The 26611-nt window shown below is 35.0% G+C and overlaps 1 protein-coding gene across 7 annotated transcripts in view; it reads left to right on the forward strand.

The window, feature by feature from the left end:
- PNISR (PNN interacting serine and arginine rich protein) overlaps positions 1-18454 on the forward strand; it is a 38567-nt gene extending 20113 nt beyond the window's left edge. For 4 of the 7 annotated variants that reach the window (XM_020998307.2, XM_020998304.2, XM_020998306.2 and 1 more), the window contains exons 4-13: positions 3715-3903; positions 5526-5749; positions 7535-7703; positions 10977-11167; positions 12741-12878; positions 13477-13576; positions 14248-14301; positions 15460-15630; positions 16778-17867; positions 18112-18454. In XM_020998307.2, the coding sequence (XP_020853966.1) occupies positions 3715-3903; positions 5526-5749; positions 7535-7703; positions 10977-11167; positions 12741-12878; positions 13477-13576; positions 14248-14301; positions 15460-15630; positions 16778-17867; positions 18112-18142 (2357 nt within the window). In that variant the 3' untranslated portion in view covers positions 18143-18454. Of the gene's footprint in view, positions 1-1803; positions 1865-3714; positions 3904-4156; positions 5202-5525; positions 6103-7534; positions 7704-10976; positions 11168-12740; positions 12879-13476; positions 13577-14247; positions 14302-15459; positions 15631-16777; positions 17868-18111 lie in introns of those variants that run through there. The other 3 variants (XM_020998308.2, XM_020998309.2, XM_078155226.1) reach the window with 3 other exon arrangements.
- Positions 18455-26611: the final 8157 nt, after the last annotated feature.

The raw sequence follows: 26611 nt of genomic DNA on the forward strand, positions 1-26611 counted from the left end.
TTTTTCCTCTGCTAACATCATCTCAGCATTTGCTAAGCTGCTTTTAGTTAAAGTAAGGAAGTGTTGAAAGTGTGACATGCTGAATACAGATTGAAGCATACTTTTTTTACTTTATCTTTCTTGAGTTTTTTTTTGTCATGTCATGACTAATATCGAAATATGTTTTGCGTGAATACACACGTGTAACCTATATAGAATTGCTTGCCTTCCCTATGAAGGGGGTGGGGAAGGAGGAGGGGAGAGAATTTGGAGCTCAACTGTTTTAAAAACAGATGTTAAAAATTGTTTTTATATTTAATTGGGGAAAATAAAATACTAAACAAACAAAAAGAGAGAAAAAAGTTCTCTTCAATAGAAGAAACAAACTTACTGAATAAATAATGATGATGTAAAAAGGTATGACATCACTATTAATTAAACAAAAATTATTATATTTTTTAATACACGTAATAAACACATTTTAAAGTGTCTACCCTGGGCAGAATCCTGAGCTATATGCGGGAATAGGTACAACATTTAGATAAACCTCATTGAACTTTTAGTCTGTTGGAGGCATAAGAATGGGGGCTAGACCTATAATTTCATTGGTAGAAGGAGATCTCAATGAGCAACTTCCTCTACCAGTGTAGGTACCTTTTTTGTAATTTAGAGTCATGACTTTGAGGTAGTCTAATGATTCTTGAATCATTTCTCCTTGATCAGTTTGCCATGTCAGTTTTTGACACGGGCTACCTTAATATTTTCTTCTATTTTTTTTTTCAGACTTTTGACTTTAATATTTGTTGTTGTTTCTTGGTGTCATTAATTTTTTTGGTTCATTCTAATTTTCAAGAAGTCTGTTTCTTGTATAAAGTTCAACTTCTGTCTGACTCAGTTACCTAGTCTGTAAAATGGAGTTATAAAAACACCACCTAAATCTCAGGTTTGTTGTGAGGATAAAATGAGGTAATATCATGTTTGTAAAGAACTTTACAAACTTTAAAGCACTATATAGATGATAGCTATTATTCTGTTGTTGATAATAGTGATAGTAATCTGGTGCTAAGCTGTTAATTCTCTTTCCCAGACTTTCTTTTATAGCTCACATTTCTTTTCAGATTTTTTCCTCTGATACTCTCATTTACAAAATCATTTTAAACTTTAAAAAAAAAAGCAAACAATACCACCTTCTTTTGTTTCTTCCAAGAATTCTAATTGAAATCATGTCCAAAGCATTCTCTTCTGGATTTGCATTTTGTGTGTCCCTGTCACATGATAACTCTTTATGCTGGGAGTTCTTTTTTGTTGTTATTTACTCATTCAACCTTACTTTTCATATTGGGACTTTATGTTAGAGCTAAGCTTTGCACACTTCTAGAGAGAAAAATCTCAATACTTGGCTCTGTTTTATATTCTCTTGGGTCTTGCTGATGTTTTCTCTAGGTGTTAAGCATTGTGTTCTTCATGGATCTCACAAACACATCAGACTGGGGATGGACTTAGAAGTTTTCATTGTGTTCAGAGCTGTCTGATCACTGCCTTTCTGGACAGGGTTTTATAGGCTGTTGGTTTGGGTCTGTGTAACATATCAGTGGACTTGTTACTGGTTGAAGCTCTACAGGACTGGGTCATCTAGCTGGAAGGCTCTGAAGGTTCAGAGCAACAGAACTGCAGGCTTCCTCTTGGTCTTCTCTCCTTGCCTTGGTTTATTCTTCTGTAAGTTTCAGAGTAAGCTAGGGAACTGGGTTCAAGACCCCACTGTAGGGTTAGGGCCACACAGAAGCACATGATGCCTGCCAACATCTGTTCTTGTTCATTTCTCAGAACCCAGCTTCAGACTCATGCCCAGGTCCATGCTTCACTCCTCATTGGATTTGTGACCCAGGTATAGTAATAGACATGTCAGTTGCCACCTGTCTCTACTCCCTGACCTGCACATAGGGCACACTGTTCAGTGTCATCATGTTGGAAGGCTCTTTGTGGTGCTCTATCATGGCTAGATCAGGACTGACAAAAATGACTCATTATGGGTTTTTTCCCCCTTTGGATTTCCTATCAGAACTTGGTCTGGTGCTTTTTTAGGTCTTTTAGAATAATTGTGGGGTTTTTTTTGGGGGGGGGGTGACTCCAGAGTGCTGAACTATACTGTTTCCTCCTACTCGAACATCCTGGCTGATGTCTTTGCAACTTTTGGCCTTAGCTGCGTACAGCACTGAATTAGTGACATCCTCAGACGTCCCCATAGCCAGTATGTGTTAGAGGGAGATCTGGAATTCAGATTTTCCTGGTTCAGCAGTCAGCTTTATCTAGTACTATGCTACCTCTTGGTAAGAGAATAAGACCAAAAAAACAAAGCAAAACAGATAACTAAAACATATAATATGTCATAAATTTATCGGAGTTGCACAAATAAGGGCTTGTGAACAGGAAGCAGAAAGTGGGTTTCCCAGAATCTTTTACTAGATTGTGAAATAAAATCTAATGGTATGTTCCAGTGAAATAATAGATATAAAATTGTTAAGTTTAAAGTACTTTGCTTATATAATATAAGTTAGGTGGCATAGTGGATGAGAGTACTTGACTTGGAATCAGGAAGACCTGAGTTCAAATTCCACTTAAGACATTTGCTAGATGTGTGAGATGCTGGGCAAGTCAGTTAACCCTCTCTCAACCTCAGTTTCCTCATCTGTGAAATGAGAATAGCACCTACCTTACAGGATTGTTGAGGTTCAAATGAGATAATACATATAGCACTTTGCAAATCTTAAAGCACTATATAAATGCTAACTTATTAGTACAATATTGCAATGACTTCAAAGAGAAAAAGAAAGGGATGTTAGTCTGAAGAAGTAGGGGAAATGGGTTTCTAAAAATTTTCTGGCTCCAAATGCAAAAGAAAGTCTATTCTTCCACATGGCCTCTAGACAGAGTTTGTTTCTTAATCAGGCATCTAATGGAAAGTGATTAAACTTTGATTATTGGAGAAGAGACTAGAATACCATTAGATGAGGGATGAAGAAAGGGTCCAGTATAAGCCTATGAACAGAAAGAAGACATGAGCAAGTAACTTACTAAATGAGACCAGCCTCTCTGGACTAGAGAGGCAACAGATGTAGAGAACCAGGAGAATTGACATGTGAGTAAGATTATTTTGGCAATGGAATGGATGGTGAGCAAGGAGAGGTTTAGAGATGATCTTATTTAGTCTGAGGTCCAAAAAGAGGTCAGTAAGTTCTTTTAGAGAAAGAATTCACTAGATATGGTGTCTTAATATGAGGGTAAAGAAGAGAAAGGAACAAAAATGTTTTTCTAATTTGTTAAACCTTCTGTATTGGGAAGGAATGATGCCACCAGTGATAATAGGGAAATTGATATATGAAATGAATTAGAAAAGTGAGAAAGTACTAAGATTACAAAATAATATATATAAGTGCTTTTGATTAAATATGGAAAAATTTTCTGATATTTAAACATTGAAAAGGGCTATCCAGAGAGGTTGTGGATTCTCTGAAAAGGTGGAAAAATAAAACAAGATTATTTGTCTTGCCAAAAGGTTCTAGGAGTTGATTTGATTATATTGCAAAATATTTGGAGATCCTAATGTTACCTATATAAACTTTCTAGGCAAGAAGTAACTTGAGAGCAATGATTTTTCTTTTAACAGAATGGATATAGGTAGTAGTGGAGAGATGGCATTATACTCAGAATCTTAAAAGATTGTTCTAATAATTTTAGGTCAGATCGATTGGGCTGCATTAGCTCAAGCATGGATTGCCCAGCGAGAAGCCTCAGGACAGCAAAGTGTGGTGGAGCAGCCTCCTGGAATAATGCCAAATGGACAAGACATGTCAGCAATAGAATCTGGTCCGAACAACCATGGGAATTTTCAAGGGGATACAAATTTTAACCGAATGTGGCAACCAGGTTTGTTCTTTTTATAAAAATGGGGATTTTCCCCTGTAATTTAGTGTCAGATTTTATTTTTAAGATATAAAAGTAGGATTAAAATAATTTATTTAGCTTATTTTATGACTTCTTGAAAATGAAGGTTTCCTTTAAAAGAATTCACTTCAGTTTGATTTGGCCTATACATTTTATGGTTGAAGTTATTCTGTACTCAGGCTGCTTAGTATGTGGCATTCAGAATTTGATTCTTTTCTTGATTCTTCATTCCTAGGCTGACAGGGGCTGGGAACACTGGAAACCTCACTTGCCATCTAGGGAAGAGAGCACTTAGTGCCTCTCTGTTTCAACCTCTGGCCTTTACAGAAGCAACACTGGCAGAGCAAAACATGTCCAGTCTCTAGTTAAAGAAAAATGGTGTCACTGTAATGACCATAAAAGAGAAATTTGCTTTGTCAAATATCCTGTTGCCCCTATTTTCCACACACCATTTTCTTCCCTCTTTTCAGATAGTGATACCCTTCCATGCTTTGTTTATGTTTTTTTTTTTAAACTTATTTATGTGATTTGGATTGCTTGATAACAGTTCACCATTTTTATTTTAATGGTTTGTATAGTCATTATTTTCATTAGTGATTTTCATTAATACAGAGTAAATCCTCCAGATTCAGTTCCGTTAATGATCAAATCATTTGCCCTTTTTATGTTGGGTGAACAAGCTTTTTGCTTGAAAGACTGCATATCTTATAGGATGTTACATTCCCCCCTCCCTCCCACCCCCCAAAATAGCATCATACATAAACACCCCAATCTGATGCCATATGGTGGTTTCAGTTTGTCTTATTCAATTATAGTCTTGAATCCATACCAGTTTCCTTCCAGGTTTAAAAATGTTTTGGCTTCAAGTCTAAACTTTTAAAATGATGCAGCCTGTGACTTCCCTCCCCTCAAACCCCCAATTCTAACAGTGATTTACTTTGGACCCTTGACGGGTAACTGTGTGCCTCAGTTTTTCCATAAGTACATTGGGGATGTTTGTCTCCTCCCCCTACCTCACAGGGATGTTGTGAGGATAAAATGTTTTTCATGGAAGAATTTATACAAATTTATGATATTTTTCATGATGCTATTGCTGAACAAAAAACTGATTAGGAAATTCAGCCAAAAATTGTTTCAGATTTGATCATTACATTCAAGAGAATATTTAGACAGGCATTTGATTTTCGTTTGTATAAGTTGAGCATTTGGGTGGGTTGAAGTTTTTAATCTGTTCAGATTATGTATTAAGGCCTAGAGAATAAATTTATCTGGAATTTTAAGGTATTTTTATTGGATATATATTAAAAGATAGTTCTTTTTTTTCTCAGTCACATATATCTCTATATACCTATATAAATATATACATACATGCAAACTTGGATGTGTGTATGTATGTGCGCGCGCATGTGTGTTTTGTGTGTGTGTGTGTGTGTGTGTGTGTGTGTTTGGTAATATGTGAAAAAAATTGACCAAGAAGTCATAAAGCGTCTTCTTAAAGAGCTCTGATAAAAATTTTACTTTCTTGAGATCTTTTTTAAAAAGAAGCATTTGTTGATATTTTTATAACGCCCTCTTGAATGTTTTTATGCCTAAATCCTAAATAGAATGGGGAATGCATCACCAACCCCCACACCCCCCTCCAGATCAGCCATGGATGCCACCAACACCAGGCCCAATGGACATTGTTCCTCCTTCTGAAGACAGCAACAGTCAGGACAGTGGGGAATTTGCCCCTGACAACAGGCATATATTTAACCAGAACAATCACAACTTTGGTGGACCACCCGATAATTTTGCAGTGGGGCCAGTGAACCAGTTTGACTATCAGGTGAAAGATATTTTGTTACTTTAATTTAGTAGATGTGAACATAATCCATTCTTTGGAAGTATCCCATCAAGAATACCTAAGATGTGTGTTTCACTTTTCAGTCCTGTACAGATAAGAACTGTTTGTTTTTTTATGAATAGTGTTATTTTTTATTATTAAAGTATTAGAAATTTCTTTTCAGAAGATATTTGATTTCCTAAGTTAACATTTTAATGATGCAAAGGCCCTTCATAGAATAAAACTTTGAGAAATTGGAAAAAAATGTTAAAAGTGCGATAACTACATGATGTTTTGTCTTAAATTTTTATTTTCAGAGTGGCATATTAAGTATTAAATAAAGTTTAGAAAATGCACAGTAGTTGAATACCTTATTTATTTAAAATAGATTATATACTTAAGACACGCATAGCATACATGAAGAACATAGATCATCATCCTAAATGCATTCATAGTGTTATATAGGATTGCAACAGCTTTTCTAGAATCATCATTGTGGTTTTTTTTTTCCTCATCTTGTTATGATGTAATGAATTGTAAATATCCTTTGTAGCATCCAATTCATAACCAGGGACATAGAACTCTATGGAGGGTAGTAATATTAGTCTGTTGGGATTCTCTTTACCTTTCCCTCCACTTTATTTGGATCTACTCTTAAATTTTAGTGCTAGGTGTCATATCAAGATAAATAATTCAGGAAAAGTTAAATGTAGAAATGGGGCAATTAATATTTTAAAGAGAAATAAAAATTCACAAGCTGAATTAGAAACTTAATAATGAACAAGACTATAAATAACAGTTTGGTTAAGACAGTAAGCATTTGTCAGTTATGTGTTCCAAATTGGTATCTAGTTACAACATTGTTTCATAAGAGTATTAGCAGTAAAACCTGAACATTTAGCCACATTTATTCTGTATGGTCCCATGCTTTGTAAAACAGAGCTACATGATCACTCAGCTTAGGAGCCTAGTGACCACAGTAAATTTGCATATGAGGTTGCCAGTTCAATACCTACTTGACATTTTAAAGAAGTTTTTTTTCCCTCTATTGATCTTGCCTTTTCTCATTAAATCACTGAGCAAGTATCCTGTAACAAGGGACATGTGTAAATGAGACATGGGGAGCATAGGCAGCACAAACTAAAAATACCAGATTTAGCATCAGGGAATCTGGGGTTCAAATCCTTGCTCTGCTACTTATTACTTGTGTGGTCTTTGGCAAGTCACTTAACCTCTCAGGACCTCAGTTCCTCATCCATAAATTGAAGAAGTTAAATTAAGTGATCTCAGAGGTCCTGGCCAGCTCTAAATCTTTAGTGGTGGTAATGATTCTAAACATAAATCCCTTGACTAACTGTCAACTGTTTAAAGTTCACCAGCAATAGAAAACTATTATGAGGAGATTATTGTCTGTTTACTCTTTAAAGTGAATAGGTCTTTCATTATTTGATGGTAGAAGATGTTTAGCATCCAAATGGTTTCGAAATCATCTCTCACGACATAGGAAAGAGTCATATATTTCTTTCCTGGCATTTTATAAGAAAAATAGTGTATCAATTTATATTGTAAAGGTTCTTTGCAGTTAGATGGGCAGAACACTTCTTACCTTTCTTAAGAAAAGCAAGCTTAGGCTCTAGAGGCTACAGAAAAGTCGGTGGACACTAGTACCTTGGAATTCATGGATTTGCTGCACGCATGGATTTCTACTGTCCCAGTTCATAACACGTGTGTGTCCCAGAGAATGTATAGTATTAATGTGAAGAAAAATAAACTGCAATACTCTTTCAGCATGGGGCTGCTTTTGGTCCACCACAAGGTGGATTTCATCCTCCTTATTGGCAACCAGGACCACCAGGACCTCCAGCACCTCCCCAGAGTCGAAGAGAGAGGCCATCATTCAGGGATCGCCAGCGTTCACCCATAGCATTACCTGTGAAGCAGGAACCTCCACAAATTGGTAGATATTAACTTTATTTAGTGCACTATAATCAGCCTGATTTCCTCCTCGTGTGAAGTATGAGTTCTGTTGAGTTTTGCTCTGGATATCATATAAAAGTTTTGCCTAATTTTTATTTTTAAGCTTTGCTTTTAGTGGGTCTCCTTTCCCCCACCCCCGTTTCTCAAGTACTTTATTGGCAGCATGGCAGAGTGGATTGAAAACTGACCTCAGAACTAGGAATCACCTAGGCTAAAGTCTTGCCTCTGAAAACTAACTGGCTGTGTGACCCTTGGCAAGTCACTCAACCTCTCACTGTTCTGATCATAAGTTGTGAAGAACTGTTCGGCATTAGTAGAGGGAGTTTTCTTATCCAGGGAGTTCCTTACACCAGTGAAATAAAGGTCTTTTCCTGTCCTTATCCCACTATCTCAAAACCATTTATCATCCCTCAGCTTCTCTTCCAGAGGGTGACACTCCTCACCAACACCAGCCCCTCTACTTATACCTTTGAGCTCATTCCATCTTGTCTTTCTTGCCCCTGTAAATCACCCTTACTCTCTTGCTTTCTCTTTCTAATCTTTAATCTCTGTTAACTGATTCTTTCCCTTCTGTCTTTTCTCTCTCCCCTCCTCCCCTTTCTCTCCTCCCTTCCAAACTCCTAGAAAGATATCTGTATTCCTTTTCTCTGCTTCCTCTCCTCTCACTTCTCAGTATCTTGCAGCTTTATCACTCAACTGAAACTACTCTCCAAATTTACCAGTGATCTCTTAATTTGCCAAATCATCTTTTCTCAGTCCTTATCCTTCAGGACCTTTATACAGCTTTTGAACACCACTGACCACTTTCCTCTATTCGAGTTTTCTGAATCCTGATTTTTCTTACTTCTTTTCCTACCTGCCTGACTGCTCTTTCTTAGTCTTATTTGCTAGGTTCATTGTGTCTTGTTTCTCAACTCTGAATGTACATTAGTGCTTTGTCCTATGTACATACTCTGTGTTTTTATCAACTCCCATATGTATACACATACTCATTAAACCAATATAGCCTTAAACATCTCAAACTCAACATTTCTAAAACAGAACTTGTTATTTCCCCTGCTTCCCCCAACCTGTCCTTATTCCTAACTTACCTCTTTAGAAAGAATCACTCTCGTTGGAACCTAGGTTTGAAACCTCAGAGTCACCTTCAAATTTTCACTTTGTCTCACTACATATATGCGTTCACTTGCCAAGTCATAGACATTTTGTCTCTTCAATCACATCTATCCCCTTCTGTCTATTCATACAGCCACTACTCTAGTTCAGGTCCTTATCATTCCTCTTCTCGACTATTGAAATAGCCTCTTAATTAATGTCTTTGTCTCAAGTGTCTCCTGTCTCCAACCCATATTCTACACAGCTGTTGGTGTGATATTCCTAAAGAACTCGGGCTTATTCATGTTACTTCCTTACTCAGAAAGCTCTAATAGCTGCCACTATCCGGTGGCCTCTAGAATAGAGTATATACTCTCCTGTTTTCATTTTAAAGCCCTTCTTAGTCTGACTCCAACCTACCAAGGCTAGTGGTACATTACTTTACTATGACATTTCCATCTTCTATGTCTGCACCTTTGTATAGGCTGGCCCTATGACTAGAATATAAGATTATGATGTGACCCTGTTGAACTTCACATTTTATAATCCGTAAGAATCCTGCAAAGATAAATTCAAATACCATTTTTTACTTGAAGCTTTCCTTCAATCACCTCCAGCTGAAAATGCCTTTCCTCCCATCCTTTTATTTAATTCGTATATATTTTGTACTTTACTTACATTTGTATATGTTTCCCTTGATACACTTTAAGCTCCTTGAGGGCAAAGCCTGTTCTTTCTTTCTTTCTTTCTTTCTTTCTTTCTTTCTTTCTTTCTTTCTTTCTTTCTTTCTTTCTTTCTTTCTTTCTTTCTTTCTTTCTTTCTTTCTTTCTTTCTTCTTTCTTTTTCTTTCTTTCTTTCTTTCTTTCTTTCTTTCTTTCTTTCTTTCTTTCTTTCTTTCTTTCTTTCATCTTAGTATCCTTAGTATAACTAATGCCTGGCTTATTGGTTGATTAATTTAGCATGCATCATATACTAGCAAATGAAGCCGCAAAGAATAATGAAGTTGACAGTATTCTATTTTAAAGCTAAAATAATTTAAATGAAACAAATCCCTAAAAAATCTAGACTACCTTCATCGTGGTCAAGTTTCAATGTAAAACAGTTATAAAACATCTTAATATGTTGCTAGTGTTGGGTGTTTATCATGCAAATAACTGAAAAAATATTAACTGAAAGCTTATAAACCGATATTGTCTACACAGGTGATGAATATTTACATTGAATTAATACAGTAACCTAGTATTTCAAATAATAATTTGCATTTGGGCAGCAAAACAAGTGAATTTAATGCTACCAAAAGTTAGTCTGCTTTTAACGTAGTAGACATTTGAGGACTATTCATCTTTAAAATGTTAACTTTATTATGTGACCCATGCATTCCTTTATTTTGTTTTTAAATGTTTCTTGATGCCCCTCTTTTTATATCACTGTCATTTTCCAGTGATTAAGCATCCCCTCCCCCCTAATAATTGGAACAAATAAGTATAACCAAACAAAAGAAATCAACCCATTGGTTTTGTCAGAAAATGTCTCCTTTTGTACTTAGAGTTCGGCACATTTCTACCAAGAGGCAGGAAGCACACTTCACCATTAGTACTTTGAAGTATAGTTGCACACTGTATTGATCAGATCGCTGAAGTATTTCAGTGGTATTTTATATTATGGTTGAGGCATGTATTCTTCTTTCTTTATTGACTTCAGGACTTCTATTCCTTAAGCAATTGTCAAGTACTTAATGTGTACAGAGTATTGTGGTATTCCCTGGGACACGTAAGGAATTTAGTTAAAACATCATCCTTGCCCTGATGGAGCTTATAGTCTAGTACATTTCTCCATGAATAGCTACTGAGCCTATTCTTATCTTAACTTAAAATTCTTAAATAATTAAAATAAAATGTGTCATTTTAGGAAAAAATATAAAATGTCCTATAAAGCTTTTTTATTATTGTTTTTGCTCTGTCTTAACAAAGATAGTTTATCACAAGAATTCCAGTACAACAAAAATCTGTTTCATTTAGTTATTTTTCCTTTTTTTTTTTCTGGAGACTGGTTGGGGGGGCATATAAAGAAGGGAAGGAATCAACCCCAAAAGTGAGCTCAGAAATTTGGAGTTTTATTTCAGTTGATAGAAATGTAAAAATTTTCCCATGTGATGCAGATGCAGTAAAACGCAGAACTCTTCCAGCTTGGATTCGTGAAGGTCTTGAAAAGATGGAACGTGAAAAACAAAAGAAATTGGAAAAAGAGAGAATGGAACAACAACGTTCACAATTATCCAAAAAAGAAAAGAAATCAACTGAAGAAGCTGAAGGAGGAGACGGTCCTCGTTTGCCTCAGAGAAGCAAATTTGTAAGTAAAATCTGACTTTTAGTTAAATGAAGGAATAGTTTCACAACCCCTGCACCACAAAAATCTTGTTTCATTTTTATACTTTAATATATTAAAAACAAACTAGTCAGTTAGGGAAATGTATTTAGTACATATCACAGAATCATAAATACATGATTAAGCATTTCTTAATTGTTTGTACCAGGCATTGAAGGTGAATGTTCAAAAGTCTGTTGCCCTCAAGAAATCTGACTGTGGGTGTAGAAACTGAAGTAAAAGGGTTAAGGGGTAGGAATAGAGTACCTGAAGCAGAGTGAGGGCCAGGTAAAGGGAGTTTTGGTCAGGGGATATTATAGGGACCTTAAGTATAGTTGGGAGCAGGCAAGCTTGTTGTGTTTTTCCTGGTACATTGATTTAACTTCTGTTCCCAGGTGCTATAAGGGGGAAGTGAGGAAGGGGCAGTAGAATATATGTGAGACAGAGGGGCAGTAAAGTATATGTATCCAAGGTAGATGGCAAGATGGATAGGTTCCAGTGAATGGCTGCCTTCCTGCCTGTGAATGTGAGGCATGGTCTGGGAATAATGTAATAAAGATGAGTTTTCACTTACTGACTCAGTAATCAGGGCTCATCCCCAGAGCAGAGCGTCAAAGCTGAGTGGTTAACTTGTTATCCTAGGGGTTGAAACTTGGTCTCTGAGTCTGGAGAGTTGCAGCTTCTAATGGTAAGGCGGTGGAGGCTGGGATGAGCTGGGGTGAGATGGAGTGGCAAGACAATATCATCACTCTTCATAAGTTCATTCTGTTGTTTTGTATCTAACACAGTGCCTAGTAAAATAGCTGGTTCAGTACTTATTGACTAATTTAATTTTGGAATTAAAGAAAGTGAAAGAAAAAGGACATTTCAATTCAGAAAGATTGCTTTAATTAGGATGTTAGAAATGTCTGATAAACATGTCTTAATGCTGTAGTATAACTGTAAACAATGAAAATAAGTCATCTCATGTTACTTGAAAAAATTTATTAGCCTGTCATGTGATATTTGGGATGAGATATTGTTGCTAATATATTATCCTATTAAAGTCTCTGCCGTGTAATCAATCACCCTTCATTCCACTTAAAAAATGTTGTAGGTAAGAGTTGAAGTAGTGACCTAGAGCCAGAGAGATTTCTCAGTTATCATAATGTTTGTATTCTGTGATGAAAATTTTCTACTCTGGTGGTGGACTTTAATTATTGGTAGCAGTCTGTCTGAGAAGTAATACACTTCTTACCCATTTACTAGTGATATACCAAAAGAAAAAAAAAAAGGTCCTAATAAACTAAAAAAGGTTTTAGGCTTAGAATGTGACTGTCCCCTTACATCTACCCAAAGATCCCGTAGTGTCCAAGGCAAGATGACTCTGGAGAGAGGGTGAGGCTTAATGACTGCATAGCTGTGACTCATTTAAATCCAATTCACTTGCAAGTCAAGATATCAGCCTCCTGATGTCATTGGTTGCTTGTTCTGCTATTTGGGATGAGTTTGATGATCTATAGGTAGATGATTTTACATTATAAATTAATTTAGCATACATGTACTATTTATTTTATAGGATAGTGATGAAGATGATGATGATGTTGAAAATATTGAGGCAGCAAGCAGTGGAAAAATTACTAGAAGCCCATCTCCAGTTCCTCAAGAGGAGCACAGTGAACCAGAGATGACAGAAGAAGAGAAGGAATATCAAATGGTATAGATAATGTTTTTTCTTTCCATTTACTTGGGGTTTTATTTATAAGAATATATCTACTGTTGTTGGTTGTAAGTTAGGTATCTACTAAATACTTTTATCATGGCACTTTATTAAAAAGCCAAATTGTGACATTTGCTGTGATAAAATTTGTGTTCTAGAATTTTAACATTGAGAAGTAAAGACTCAGTCCCCTATTTAAATATATTAAAATGTAAATCTATACACTTGAATTTCTTGGGTGTAATATTTTATTAATTTTTTTAAGAAAAACACAGGGGCAGCTAGGTAACGCAGTGGATAGAGCTCCAGCCTTGGAGTCAGGAGGACCTGAGTTCAAATGCGGCCTCAGACACTTGACACTTACTAGCTGTGTGACCCTGGGCAAGTCACTTGACCCCGATGGCCTCACAAAAAACAAACAAGCCAAAAACAAAAAAAACCAAACAAACCATAGTTGGAAGTGATAGGGTTTTTTTTTCCCCCCAGTTTGACTGATCTGGCTCTTTGGGAAGTTAATGGAATATGTTGTATGTTCAGTGACTTTCTTAATAAAAGCTATCAACAAATTGCATGCTGCCTAATATTTTTCCTACAGATGTTGTTGACAAAAATGCTGTTGACAGAAATTCTCTTAGATGTCACAGATGAAGAAATTTATTACGTGGCCAAAGATGCACACCGGAAAGCAACAAAAGGTATATGTGGGATGTTTTTTTGTTGTTGTTTTTACTATCCTATGTTTGGATATTCTATTCTTGCATGGGTTTTTTTTGAAGAGTTTAAATTTTTAGCCACTCTATATACATAGAACAAACCCCTTAAATATTTTGGTCTCATCTAAAATATTAGGGCACAAATTAGCAATCACATAATGTTGTCCTGTGCAGTGTATTGTGAAAAATTTCAGCCGTTCAGTTTCTTTCACGTAACTCTTTTTTTGTTTAGCTATGATGGTACTGATATAGACGTGTTACTAATATTACTTTGTATTGAACTGATGAGATGAATTGTGCATCAGTGCTTTGTTTTCACTGTTTATAAGTTACTATAGCCATATGACAGTTAATTTTCCTCTGTATTTTTGAGTATTATTAAATTAAAATTATGAAAAATTTAAAGGACAAAACACAGAAAAAGACCTATGAGACCCTTCCCCTTTCTAACCTAATATAGTTCACATTTAAATTCTAAATTCAAAGCCAAACCTGCTCAAACTAGTTTTAAATGAATGTTATGTTTTTAATGTTTCTTCTCTCCCCAAAAAGCAGCAATAGTAGTAGATTTAACAATACCATAGAATCTCATGACTATGAAATCGTGGCTATTTGTGTTAACATGTTGTTCCTGTTGTTGATGTGATACAAAGCTCCTGCAAAACAGCTGGCACAGTCCAGTGCACTGGCTTCCCTCACTGGACTTGGTAAGTATTTTCCATATTTTTGAGAGGGGGCTTAATGGGGAAATCACACTTATCTTGCCTTTCTACATATTCTATTTTGAAGTTGTTATAAAAGTAGGTTTTAGGATTTATAATAGCTTAAAAGGTTTGTTTACTTTTCTTTAGGCTGCTGTTTTTAATTTCTAGAGCATAAATTCACACTTGGAAAAGAACATTAGCTTGATTGGATAAGTCATAACAATAGGAGCGAATTGTAATAGAGAAGAATTCCTTCTTGTATTAATTGCTCCTAGGTTGACCTAGTTCCTTTTTAAGTTTTAATTAAGGCATTGTAATATACATACATATATGTGCACATGAAATATGCATATACATGTATGCATATATAGTTACATTCAAAACTGATACATACAAGCACTACTGATTTTCTTTTGAGTACTGTCATATTTAGAGTGCACAAAATCAGTTTCTGATATATGGTAGGAAAAAAAGCACCCATCTTCCCATCATAATCTAACTAGTGATGTGTTAATAATTTGCTATTTGCATGATATGTGACTGTGGCCATAAAACCTTTAAATTGCTATTTCAAATATCCTCACTTTAAATTGATCGTCATAAAGATTGAGAGAAATGGGCAGAAACAAATACCCTTGTCATGATGATGATTACTTGGATCATTTCAGGGTGGGGAGTAGTTTTAGCACAATACTATTGAGAAAGTCTAGTGGTATCCAAATTTTTTAAAAGCTTAGCTTGATATCTGGGACTTCACAGTTTTATACAACACAAGAATTATCCCATAAGTATTTTTAGGCTTAGCATCCTGGTCTTCTTGTGGTATATGAGTTAGCTTAAGTTTTGGTGAGGCAAAATTATTGCCCTATCAAAGATTTGCCATAATTTCAAAGAATTATTGATATCATTATGACCTTGCCTGGTTGTTGAGAACTAGATGAAATCTTCCAGAAGAATAGGTAAGATAAAATACTGAGTAGCCATTTGACTCAGGGCTTTGTGGATGACAGTGACATGTCTGCTCCTCCCCACCCCGAATAAACATCTTCTTCCAAGAAAAAAGTAGTGAAAAAGAGGAATAAACTTTCCTTTTGGCCCCTCAGATTTTTTTAAAGTAAGATATAATCTTTCCTTGTGATAGACTGGGCTTTATGCACGCAGGTGGACTGGGTGGTTATGGATCAGGAGACAGTGAAGATGAGAGGAGTGACAGAGGCTCTGAGTCATCTGATACTGATGATGAGGAATTACGACACCGAATCAGGCAAAAACAGGAAGCATTTTGGAGAAAAGAGAGAGAACAGCAACTGTTGCATGATAAACAGGTGGAAGGTATGTGTTTTTTACTTTAATCTATTAGGTATTAAACACTTTTGATGAAGTAGTCATTTAAAAAAAGGATGGATTTGAGGTTACTTTTTTTTTTAATAATATTAGTATGCAGTTTACTTAAAAAGTGTTTCCATTATATTGCAAGTTTTTAAATTCCACAAAGTTGAGGTAAAATAAAATATTTTAAAATTTGGATATATTTCCTGTTCCATTTCTTCATTTCTCCTCCCCTTAAAATTTTTTTAAAATATTCTCATTCTCTTAGATAATTGACTTTTTGAGAGTAAGGTACCCTTTGGCTTGTATTACTAAATATCTTCTTTCATGTTCAGCTGGCATTTAAGTATATTTGATAATTTGTACGTTTTTATTTGGGAATGTAAAGTTAAATTCCTATTAAATAATTTCAATTGTGTGGTGATTTCTTAATAAAATAATTCTATTTACTGTAATGTCATTTCATTGGTTTCACTTTGGTGTTAGATCATAGCCACCAATGTGTATAAGTTGAACTTATGTGGGATGGGTGTCAGTTGAGGTTGATAGAACTCTGATGAGTCTTAATAATTGCAGTGGATCTCTTAATTTCAATGTCTATGCTATTTTTTCATTTTTGTTCAAATTCACTAGTTAAAAATATATATTTTTTCAAACCAAAGTGGGGGACATATTTTGACAAACAAGATTATTGACCAGTTATTGCAGTGCCTTGTTGGAGAAAGAGAGTATCATTTTTGCTACAAGTATCAAATTTAAAGCTTGATTTTGCAAGTTTCATTCTGTTAAAGAGATTTTCAGGGATCTTCTGTTGTGGGAAAATATAAAATTTTAGAAAATTTTGAAAAAACTTTTTACAGGAAGTATCCAGTTTGATCTGCTTATTTTCTGCATTTAATAGAACTGTTAAGGTTTAGCAGCTACATGACTTTTTATTGCTAATTTATTAGTGAATACATTACTTTAATTGTTTGATTATACCAAGGGAGGATATTTTCTCCCAAAATGGCCACAGACACATATGTTCCATCCTTTTCTAACTGTATGAAATGGTATTTTAAATAACTGAAAAATAGTCTTGTATGAAATTGTTTTCTCATTTTCTGTCCAGTCCATTATTCTTAGCAAGACTTTTGGGTTTCTTTTTCAGAAGAAAAGCAACAAAATGAAAGGGTTACAAAAGAAATGAATGAATTCATCCATAAAGAGCAAAATAGCAGTTTATCACTACTAGAAGCAAGAGAAGCAGATGGTGATATGGTTAATGAAAAGAAAAGGATGCCAAATGAAACTACACCAAATTTAGAACCAAAAAAAGATCATAAAGAAAAAGAGAGATTAGGAAGGAGTCAGTCAGGAAGTTCTAGTAGTGGTAGTACTAGCAGCAATAGTAGAAGCAGCAGTAGCAGCAGCAGTGTATCTAGTTCATCATACAGTTCTAGCTCAGGTAGTAGCCGAAGTTCTTCACGTTCATCTTCTCCTAAAAGGAAGAAGAGACATAGTCATAGCAGATCTCCACTGCATAAACCTAGGCGCAGCAGGAGTAGAAGTTACTCTCGAAGAGTTAAAGGAGAGAGTAATAGATCTAGGGAAAAGGTGAGAGATCGGAGGAGATCTAGTAGAAATAGTATAGAGAGAGACAGAAGAAGAAATAGGACTCCTTCCCGAGAGAGACGTAGAACTAGAAGTCGTTCAAGAGATAGGCGAGCCAATCGTGCTACTCGTAGTAGAAGTCGAGAGAGACGTAAAGCTGATGACCAGCGTGGTAATCTTAGTGGGAGCAGTCATAAGCATAAAGGTGATGGTAAAGATCAGGAGCGGAAAAAAGAGAGGAGTAGAAGTTTAGATAAAGATAGGAAAAAGAAAGAAAAAGAAAGGGAGAGAGAACAGGATAGAAGAAAAGAGAAGCAAAAAAGGGAAGAAAAAGATAATAAGTCTAGTAGCCAAGATGACAGGTTAAAAAGAAAAAGAGAAAGTGAAAGAACATTCTCTCGAAGTGATTCAATATCTATTAAAATCTTAAGACAGGATTCTAGACAGGAGAGTAAGAAAAGTTCTACCAAAGATAGTAAAAAACATTCAGGCTCTGATTCTAGTGCAAGGAGCAGTTCTGAATCTCCGGGAAGTAGTAAAGAAAAGAAGGCTAAGAAGCCTAAACATAGTCGGTCGCGATCCATGGAGAAATCTCAAAGGTCTGGTAAGAAGGCAAGCCGCAAACACAAGTCTAAGTCCCGATCAAGGTAGTATACTTTTTAAAGTTTTTTGTCTGAATTTATTTTTAATTTGACTGAATTTGTTCAAAGTTGAAAGTGTCCTTTCTCTCTCTCTTTTAAATGAACTCAGTTTGGTACTTGATATAATGATCATAGACTTAAAGTAACTTTAGAAAACCTATATACTTTTATTTATTTATTTTAAATTGCAGATTCTTTAGTCTTAAATGAATTTTATCTTTAAATTTTGTTTTTTCCCTTTATTTTTCAGATCACCATCCCCTCCCCGTCGTAAGCGCTGAGGAATGATGTGGCATGATGCCATGATGTTGTTAAAAAATTCCATGAGTTTTAAGGGCTTGTCTCATTATAGAGGCACATTGTGGCTGTGTAGGTGAAAACAGAATCTTTTTTTTTTAATCTGTAAATAGGTGTATTTTTTCCAAATGCTGCTCCAAGTTACTTAATAGGATTTCTTTGTATTACTTTTTTTTTCAAAATAGTGCTTAATAAGAATATAAAACATACCATTCTCTCTTTCAGCTGTAATGTTCTTAAAATTACTATTGAATGTACTGTGATGTCAATAAAGCTCTTTAGTTCATTTTTGTTAACTTCTTGCACCTTAATTTTATGATTTTTAACTAAGAAAAGTACTTTTATAAAAAGGCAGCTGGATTTTTGTATAATAGGTTTTAAAGGTAATCCCCAAAATGGTTTTAACCTTATAGTTTGTCAAAGTTTGTAAATTGTATCCATGGACTTGTCAAAATCCACCATTGAGGGTGTGAGAGAGGGCCAGAAATAGACCTATATTTTTCTCTATGGAAGTATTTAATAGCTTTCTAAGCTTTTCCTCCTATTTTGGATTTTCCAGTAAAATATTCTCTGTGTATAAAGTATGGATCACTCTGTAAAATGAAATTTGCTTAAATCAATCAAGCCAATGCACAGTAAGATTATTCGCAATGAACTGATCGTGTTTGACACTAATATTCAGCTCTGGAACTATACTATGAAACCACCCACTTCTATTTTAGAAGTATATTCTGAATATGGGTAATTATAGAAATGAGATTCAATTCAATTTGTGGTGCTTTTATTAATATTTTTGAAGTGTATAACCTCAGATACATTGAGAGATACTCTGTAATACAGACACACATCAGTTGCATAGCATCAAAACTGTCAGTTTCCTAAGAATTGTGATTAGTGGTATGGATCTAACAATTAAACTGATTGTAGGCTGGTGGATAGAACAAAAATATGGAGGCATTCTAATTTAGTGCCCAATCGCTTCCAGGATATTATGTGGCAGTAACTAAGTTATTCTGTGACTTTAAACATTTTAGTTTTCTTTAAAAGAAAATCATGTGAGCTACAGGACACAGAGTATAAATTTTAAAATGTTTCTTCAACTGTAGTGCATTTTAAGAATAATGCCACATTTTTGCCAAGGTTAGTGTTTTCTCCGAATTAAAGATAGATATGTATAGTCTGCACTTGTACATCTACATAGGTTCATAAATTTTTGGCAATTATGCATTTATCTAAAAGTTTACAAATGACTGAATAAATGCATGTTTATCAAAATGACTTTTACAATTCATTTAGTTCTGATATTTATGAAGTTGAAAATTCGTGGAATAACTTCAAAACAGTTCAGAATTATATGTGGTTAGTCACATCAGGCATCAAAATAAAGGTAAATGTGCAATATGATGTTTCTAGTTAGATTGGTTGACGCATTGTACATATCTTTAGAATCATCTGATTAATTTGTAATAGCTCAGTTGTATAAGGCTTTTGTATCTAAAAATGCTTTTCCAGAACAAACTTCCAGTGAAAATTTATTTTCAGAATAAATTCTACAGGGAAACTCAGCTGGCACATTTTTGGCTACAGCTATAGCCAAAACTAATATTTAAAATTTTATATACTTAAACATTTTGAAAGTTTCTCACCACCTATAACTGTGGAAATTGTTTCTTTAGCACAATCATAATGTGTGTGACTGTCAGTAAATACAGCAATATTATAATGATATATTTGAGTTTGATGTTTTCTAAATTTCTGTGGATAATTTGCTAAGTTTCATCATTGCATTGGCATGTAACGGTTTGTTCATCTTAACATGTAAGCAACCAGCTGTCATAAAATAGGGTATCCATGACTGTGCAAGTGCTAAAAAGTATTCCTAGTTAATTGGAATTCATTGTTATATCATTTTGAAAAGAAACTTTTGGCAAAATGGAGTTCATCCATAAATTAAGACAGAATTAAATGCTTGGAATGGTCATTGGACTAGTCATGAAATGACTAATGAATGCCATCGAAGGAGTACTTTTTTCCCCCCAAAATCTTTCAATATCTTAATAGCATTTGCACCTTTTCACGAATTACAATACATGTGATTTGGGTATGGTGGTCATAAGGTTTGTTTTAGGTTCATAACCACAAATAGAAGATGGTGTGGAATCTCACCAGTGTAAACATTTTCTACCACTGAAATTGCCTTTTAGGTGGTCAATTCATGAATATAGTACTGAATTGTAAGGATTTATTAACATTAGGAGTTTGAGGAAAGACCTGAGTCAAAACTCTGACCAAACATCAACACTGTAATAGGGGTGACTAAAACAGTTAACATTCCTTTTTGTAAACTTGGATCTTTAAGCTACCAACTAGGAATATAGGGAATGTTCTCAATATTCTCTCTAATTTTTAAGTTAAAATGCATTTATTGCTAACCTCTAGACATGTAAGAAATAAAGATAGGCAAAAGAGCATTTTATTTGGACTGAGGAAACGTGGTTTCTAATCTGGATTTTAAGCTGATGGTGGAGGAGTTGAATTTAAAAATGGGTAAAGTTTTAGCCTAAATTTTTTTATTCTTTGAATGAAAATGGATTTTATTGTCCAAAATACATATTACTACATTAATAAGTAAAAACTTCTGTCTGCATTAAACACTGAATTATAATTTATGACATTTCTATTGTAAAGGCAATCATTTAAGACTCCAGGTGTCATTCTTTGAGATTTGCAATAAAAATGTAAAAGGTTTGTTCGGCTAGATCATAATTGCTACAAGGATATTTAAATATGGAGAAATTCTATATCAGGGTAATTTAGTTAATATGTAATTTTACAAATTTAAACTAAACACAGCAGCTAATACTGTTTCAGTTGATAACATTAATTCATTTGAAGGCATAAAACTTCATGCTTCTAGAGAGCAACTTCTGATCAAATTGCATGTCCTTAATTAGGTAAAAGAAGAATTCATAAAATTGAACTGTTTAAAATATGAATCTAATTGACTTTTGCGCATTCTCTTGAGAAGAAAATTGAATGTAACCATGAGCACTTGCTTACTTGTGAAAGTCTCAGACTGAATAAACAGCACAGTGATGTCTACCAACATATATTACTTTACATTCACATTTAAGTACTATTGGGAAAGCCTAATTAATGGCTTTCAGTATTCAGTCATTTAAGAATATCATTTAAGAAAATGCCTGTCTTCCTGAGATTAGGATCTTGTCGAACACATTGACATGTCAAATCGGCTGTTGTTAGGTATAATTAATGTTTTTGTTTAGCAACATTGGAGCAGGTCCTCATAATTATTTTTCTTGATTCATGATTTTCATCATTGATAGTATATTTGTAGCCTATTTGTATTCACCAGGAGATTTCCATTGCAGAGTGGTTCACCCACAGTTTTATTTTTCGGAGACTGGTGTCTCATGATTTGTAACCTTATAATACCATTGGGGAAAGGATTTTTTTTTTTTAGGTAAAGGAGCAGTTTTGGAGTGTTTGAAGTACTACATAATATTTCAAATGCAGTTCAACCCATTCTCCTTCCTTTTTAATTTGTTTTTTGTAATGCCTATCAAAGACATTTGTTCTGATAGACTAACCTACATGGGAAAGCCATCTAGCTCATATCATAGTCTGAATAGGAGACATCCTTAGTCCATCCTTAGTTTTAGCCATATGAATTAGGAGACTCTTCTTTTTGAGTTGGTCATAAACTTCAATGAGGAGTGCCCAATGTTCAGATTTCATTGAGTTTATTCTGGGGTTTGATGCCATCAATTCAACATTACCAGCAAATAGCATCTGAAGGACCTCACCGTCTGTGTGGAATCCTTCCATTTGGATTGCAGGATATTCTCTTTGACAGTTGAATACTCTAGCAAGCTCTTCCTGTTTTATATCTTGTTATAAGTAGATACTCAGGGATTATCGAATCATGTTCTCTGTAGTTGCATCACTTAAGTATATATAAGACATCTGATTATATGTCTTTGAGGCTTTCTTTTGTTCTTCCAAGTCAAATGCCTTTTCCTGGTCAAAAAATAGTGGAATCCTATATGCGTTGGCGTCAAATATGAGACTATAGATTTGTGTTGTGCTGTAGAAAATCAGTTTGATGCATGTGTGGTGGAACCTCAGAATTGCTTTAATTTTCATTTTTTTAAATGTTGGTGATGTGGAGCATTTTTTTCATGTGGTTATTGATAGTTTGTAAACTATGTCTATATTATTGCACTGATCTATCAGTCTAATTCTCAGAATAGAAACAATATTACATTGGCATGACCTATTCTTGTTGAGGCATATTGGATGTTTGGGAAGGCTACTTTCTTTCTAGATGTGTACTAATTATCACCTTAATGGTATGATTTAGGATTTTGTCAAGCATTTAAATTGAAGTTGCAAACTCAAATTTCTTTTAAATTTTAATTAATTTATTTATTTTAGTTTTTAGGCAGTTGGGGTTAAGTGACTTGCCCAGGGTCACACAGCTAGTAAGTGCCAAGTGTTTGGTCTGAGGCTAGATTTGACCTCAGGTCCTCCTGACTTCAGGGCTGGTGCTCTATCCGCTGTGCCACCTAGCTGCCCCCACAAACTCAAATTTTTGAAAATGGGACTTTTCTTTTTTCCCCCCCAAGTTTCGCAGCATTTCTCTCATTCTATATAGTATTCCAGAGATCACTGATAGTGGTACAGCAGTTATTTCTGCCAGTTCACTAAGCTGGTGACTGATTTGTTAGCTTTTTTTCCATCTCTTGTACTCCCAGTTTCAACTGTAAATGATGACATGATCTCAAAAGGATCTTGTGTCTTGGTTTCTGCACATTTGTTTTCCACTCCATTGTTTTTTATATTACAAGGTAATGACTACTCAGAATCTTATTTCCTGTATAATGTTTTATAAATGAGTTTATATTTTAATGTAGTGTTTCCCAGTTATCACATTTACTTGGCAAAGAGGTTGTGTTTGCTGGCTGAGGTAGTTTCTGTACTCTCTTGCCTTCTCATTGTGGCAGGGTATGTTTGTTTTTGGTCAGGGTTGAATGATTTATGGGAAGCTCCTAGTTTGGAAACACCCTCCATTTATGCATATCCAACATATCCACAACTTAGCATGTTTAGAAAGTTGCCTGGGAGTTTAAATTACTTGGTCGTGGTGATACAGCTAATATGTGTCAGAGATAAGACTTTAACCTAGGTCTAACTGACTTTAAGGCTGAACCTCTGTTAACTAAGCTATGTTTTCTATTGATACTTGCTTTGCATCAGTTAAATTATAAAAAGTATTGATAAGACATCAGTGTCTTTTTCTTTATCCTTTTTCCATTTGGGGGAATCAACAACTTGTTTTAGTACATCAAGTTGAAGGTGTTACAGTTTCCTATGGTGTCATCATCTTGTCTCTTGCCTTCTTTTTTTTTTTAATTTGCTGTTTTGACCTTGATGTAATTTTGATTTGATCTGAGTGCATACAAACGGCTGATTCAGAAATGACTTCCAAATTGATAACCACTTTTTTCTTGTCATATTTCATTATTTTTTAATGTTGTGTGATGTCCATGTCATTGTGTTCCAAACTTCTCCTTAAACACAGTATTTGTGATATAGGTAGTTGGTGTCTGTTTTTACGAGCCTCTTTTGTTTATTAATCTGAAACCATGTTTTCTGACTTTTTTTTTTCACTATTCTTTCTTAAGCTTAATTTTGTATTGAAATCACTTAGTACGAATGCTATATGGCATGTGTTTATTCTGTTTAGAGGGTTTTACTTAATTTATGGAATTTCTCCATTCTATTCACATATGTGGCTGCATGGATGTTGGCTGCAATCTTTTTTGCTTATGCATATCACAAGTGCTTCAAGGTGAGCAGAAGCAGAGTAGTATAGTGGAAAGAGCCCTGTATTTGGAGTTAGAGTCAAATCCTGACCTCCTGGGTTTTCCACTTGGTACATGACCTTGGGCAAGTAACTTTATCTGAGCCTGAGTTTCTTCATTAACTAATATCCCATTCAATGATATATCTCATTGCCTTTGGAATCATAAGAAAACCAACTTTACCCACTCTTCTTGGTTCTCCAAAAAGGAATTATGATCCATCCTTCCCTCTACTTGTAATTTCCTTGTTTTCTGCCTTCATTTATAGTGAAAATACCAATATTGATATAGTTCAGGTCTTCCAGTAAATATATTGACCCAGTTTTTGGACAAAGAACATCACACAGTAGTGGTAGGAATTAAAATTAATATTTATAAATGTTCCAAAGTGGCTTCTTTTAGCACTCAGGCATTTCTGTTCACTGTAATAGAGTTCATTATACCTAGCTAGGCTGGACCACAGAATCAGGCACAGTTGGTTGTGATTGCTATACTTATTTCTTTTCAAGTTTGATAGACTCTGCCAGAGCTTAGACTCTATTGACCTTGCCTCTAAGAATACAAAGTACCCTGCATGCCATAATGAGGCATCAGAACAGGACTTTGCTTCTTTGCTGCCTAGCCAAAAAAAAAAATTGGGAATATCAGAATCTCAGAGTTAAGAAAGACCTCAAAGCTCATCTAGTCCAACCAGTACTTGAATAAGAAAACCTGTAACAAAATAAGTCATTCAGTATTAAACACCTCTAGAGAAGGGGAATCCATTATCTTCTGAGATAACCTCAGAATATAGCCACTTGTACAACTTTAATTAGGATATTCTTCCTTATATTAAGCCTAGATTTATGCAATTCCAGCCCTTGTTCCTCATTACGCTGTATAGGGCCAAGCAGAACAAATCTAATCTCTTCACACAGCTCTTCAGATGTGTACTTTAGCTGATCTTAATATGTCATGGTACTAAGATCCTTAATCAGCTTGGTCTCCATCCTCTGGACACTCCAGCTCATGAATGTTCTTCCTAAAATTTGGTAACCAGAATTGAACTTAATACTCTAGATATGATTTGGTCAGGAATTGTGCAGTGGGACTAATATCCTTAGGCCTAGATACACTATTGCCTGTCAATGCAACCTGAAATTGCATTGACCTTTTGACTGCTATTTGGTACTATGAAGTTAAATTTTTTTAACCTAAGATGTTAAACATTTATCCATAGTAATGATATTGCCAAGGGCAACACCAGTTTAGAATATATACTTATCTTGGAAATTTTATGGAGGATGATGGAAGATAGTGAGTAGATTCCTCCTAAAACAACAGGAAGCAATAGAAGAAAAAACAAGTTTCCAGAGCACTTGGAGGGACCCAGTTAATTCAGACTTATCTAAAAACACTGAAAAGATTTGTTAAGATTTCTATGATGAACTCTCCTTTGTCAATGACAGCAGAAGCACGTTTGGCTTCTATCACAGTTCCCTATTTGCTATATGAAAACGTATGAATTATGCTTCAGAAAATAAAAAAAAAATTTGAATAGACCACGTTGAACAGTGGAAGGATCAGTACTGACAGCAATCATTTTGAGAGGTCAAGTTTAAAGATATTTTGGGAGGTGGGAGAATACTAACCACTTGGTTTAGTTATGAACTAAAAGCAATACAAGTATCAGTCCACATTTCTACTTTTCTGTCACTTGAAATCTTTAAAAGTAATTTACAAAAAGGCAAACTTGAGGGTCTGTGAAAGAAACAGGAATGGTTTTGGAAACGATTTTCTACGGGAGCCCAGTCATGTAATTGTCTGAAACATGCAGAGAATACGAGATCCTATGCCTATTGAGCGTAAAGACATTTGATTCAGTGAAGTAAAGTGATATCTTGAAGACTGTCAACATAATATCCCATGCATATATATACACTAATCACATGAAATCACTTTCAAATCACTTTGAAAGATGTAACAACAGCAAAAATTTGGTTTCACAACTGATTATTAATGTTAATTGAAGCATAAGATTGGGAAATAATTATTCACTGAAAGTCTGTGATGTCATAGAAGAAGTTTCACATGGTCCTAATGGGAGAGGGATACCCTACAGATGGTAAGGTCCTCCAGATGCGCATTCTGGCTGACTGACTGTACAGCATAGCCTACTAATGAGATCTGTACGTGCTCAAAAGAGTGCCACATAAACTTGGCAAAGACAAGAGCTCATCCATGGAGGGGCTGCGGAAAACAGCTATATACCCTGATTCACTGCGGAAAACAGCTATATACCCTGATTCACTGCTGGAGGATGCTGTGAATTGGTGATTTTAGAAAGTGATTTAAAAGTATGGCAAGAAAGTCACTAAAATGACTATACCTTTTGTTCTGAGGTCATTCTACAGCACTTCGCAAGGAGGTCAAAGTTCCCATAGAACAAAATACAGTATTGGTAGTGGCAAGGAACAAGAACCAAATAAATGCACATCAACTGGGCAATACCTAAACAAGTTGTAGTACATAAATAATGTGAAATACAGAGAAGTGCATGGGAAGACATGGGCCAATACTGTGTGA

The sequence above is a fragment of the Phascolarctos cinereus genome, unplaced genomic scaffold, assembly GCF_003287225.1.
Source record: "Phascolarctos cinereus isolate Bilbo 61053 unplaced genomic scaffold, phaCin_HiC Scaffold_5;HRSCAF=322, whole genome shotgun sequence".
In the NCBI taxonomy this organism is placed as follows: domain Eukaryota; kingdom Metazoa; phylum Chordata; class Mammalia; order Diprotodontia; family Phascolarctidae; genus Phascolarctos; species Phascolarctos cinereus.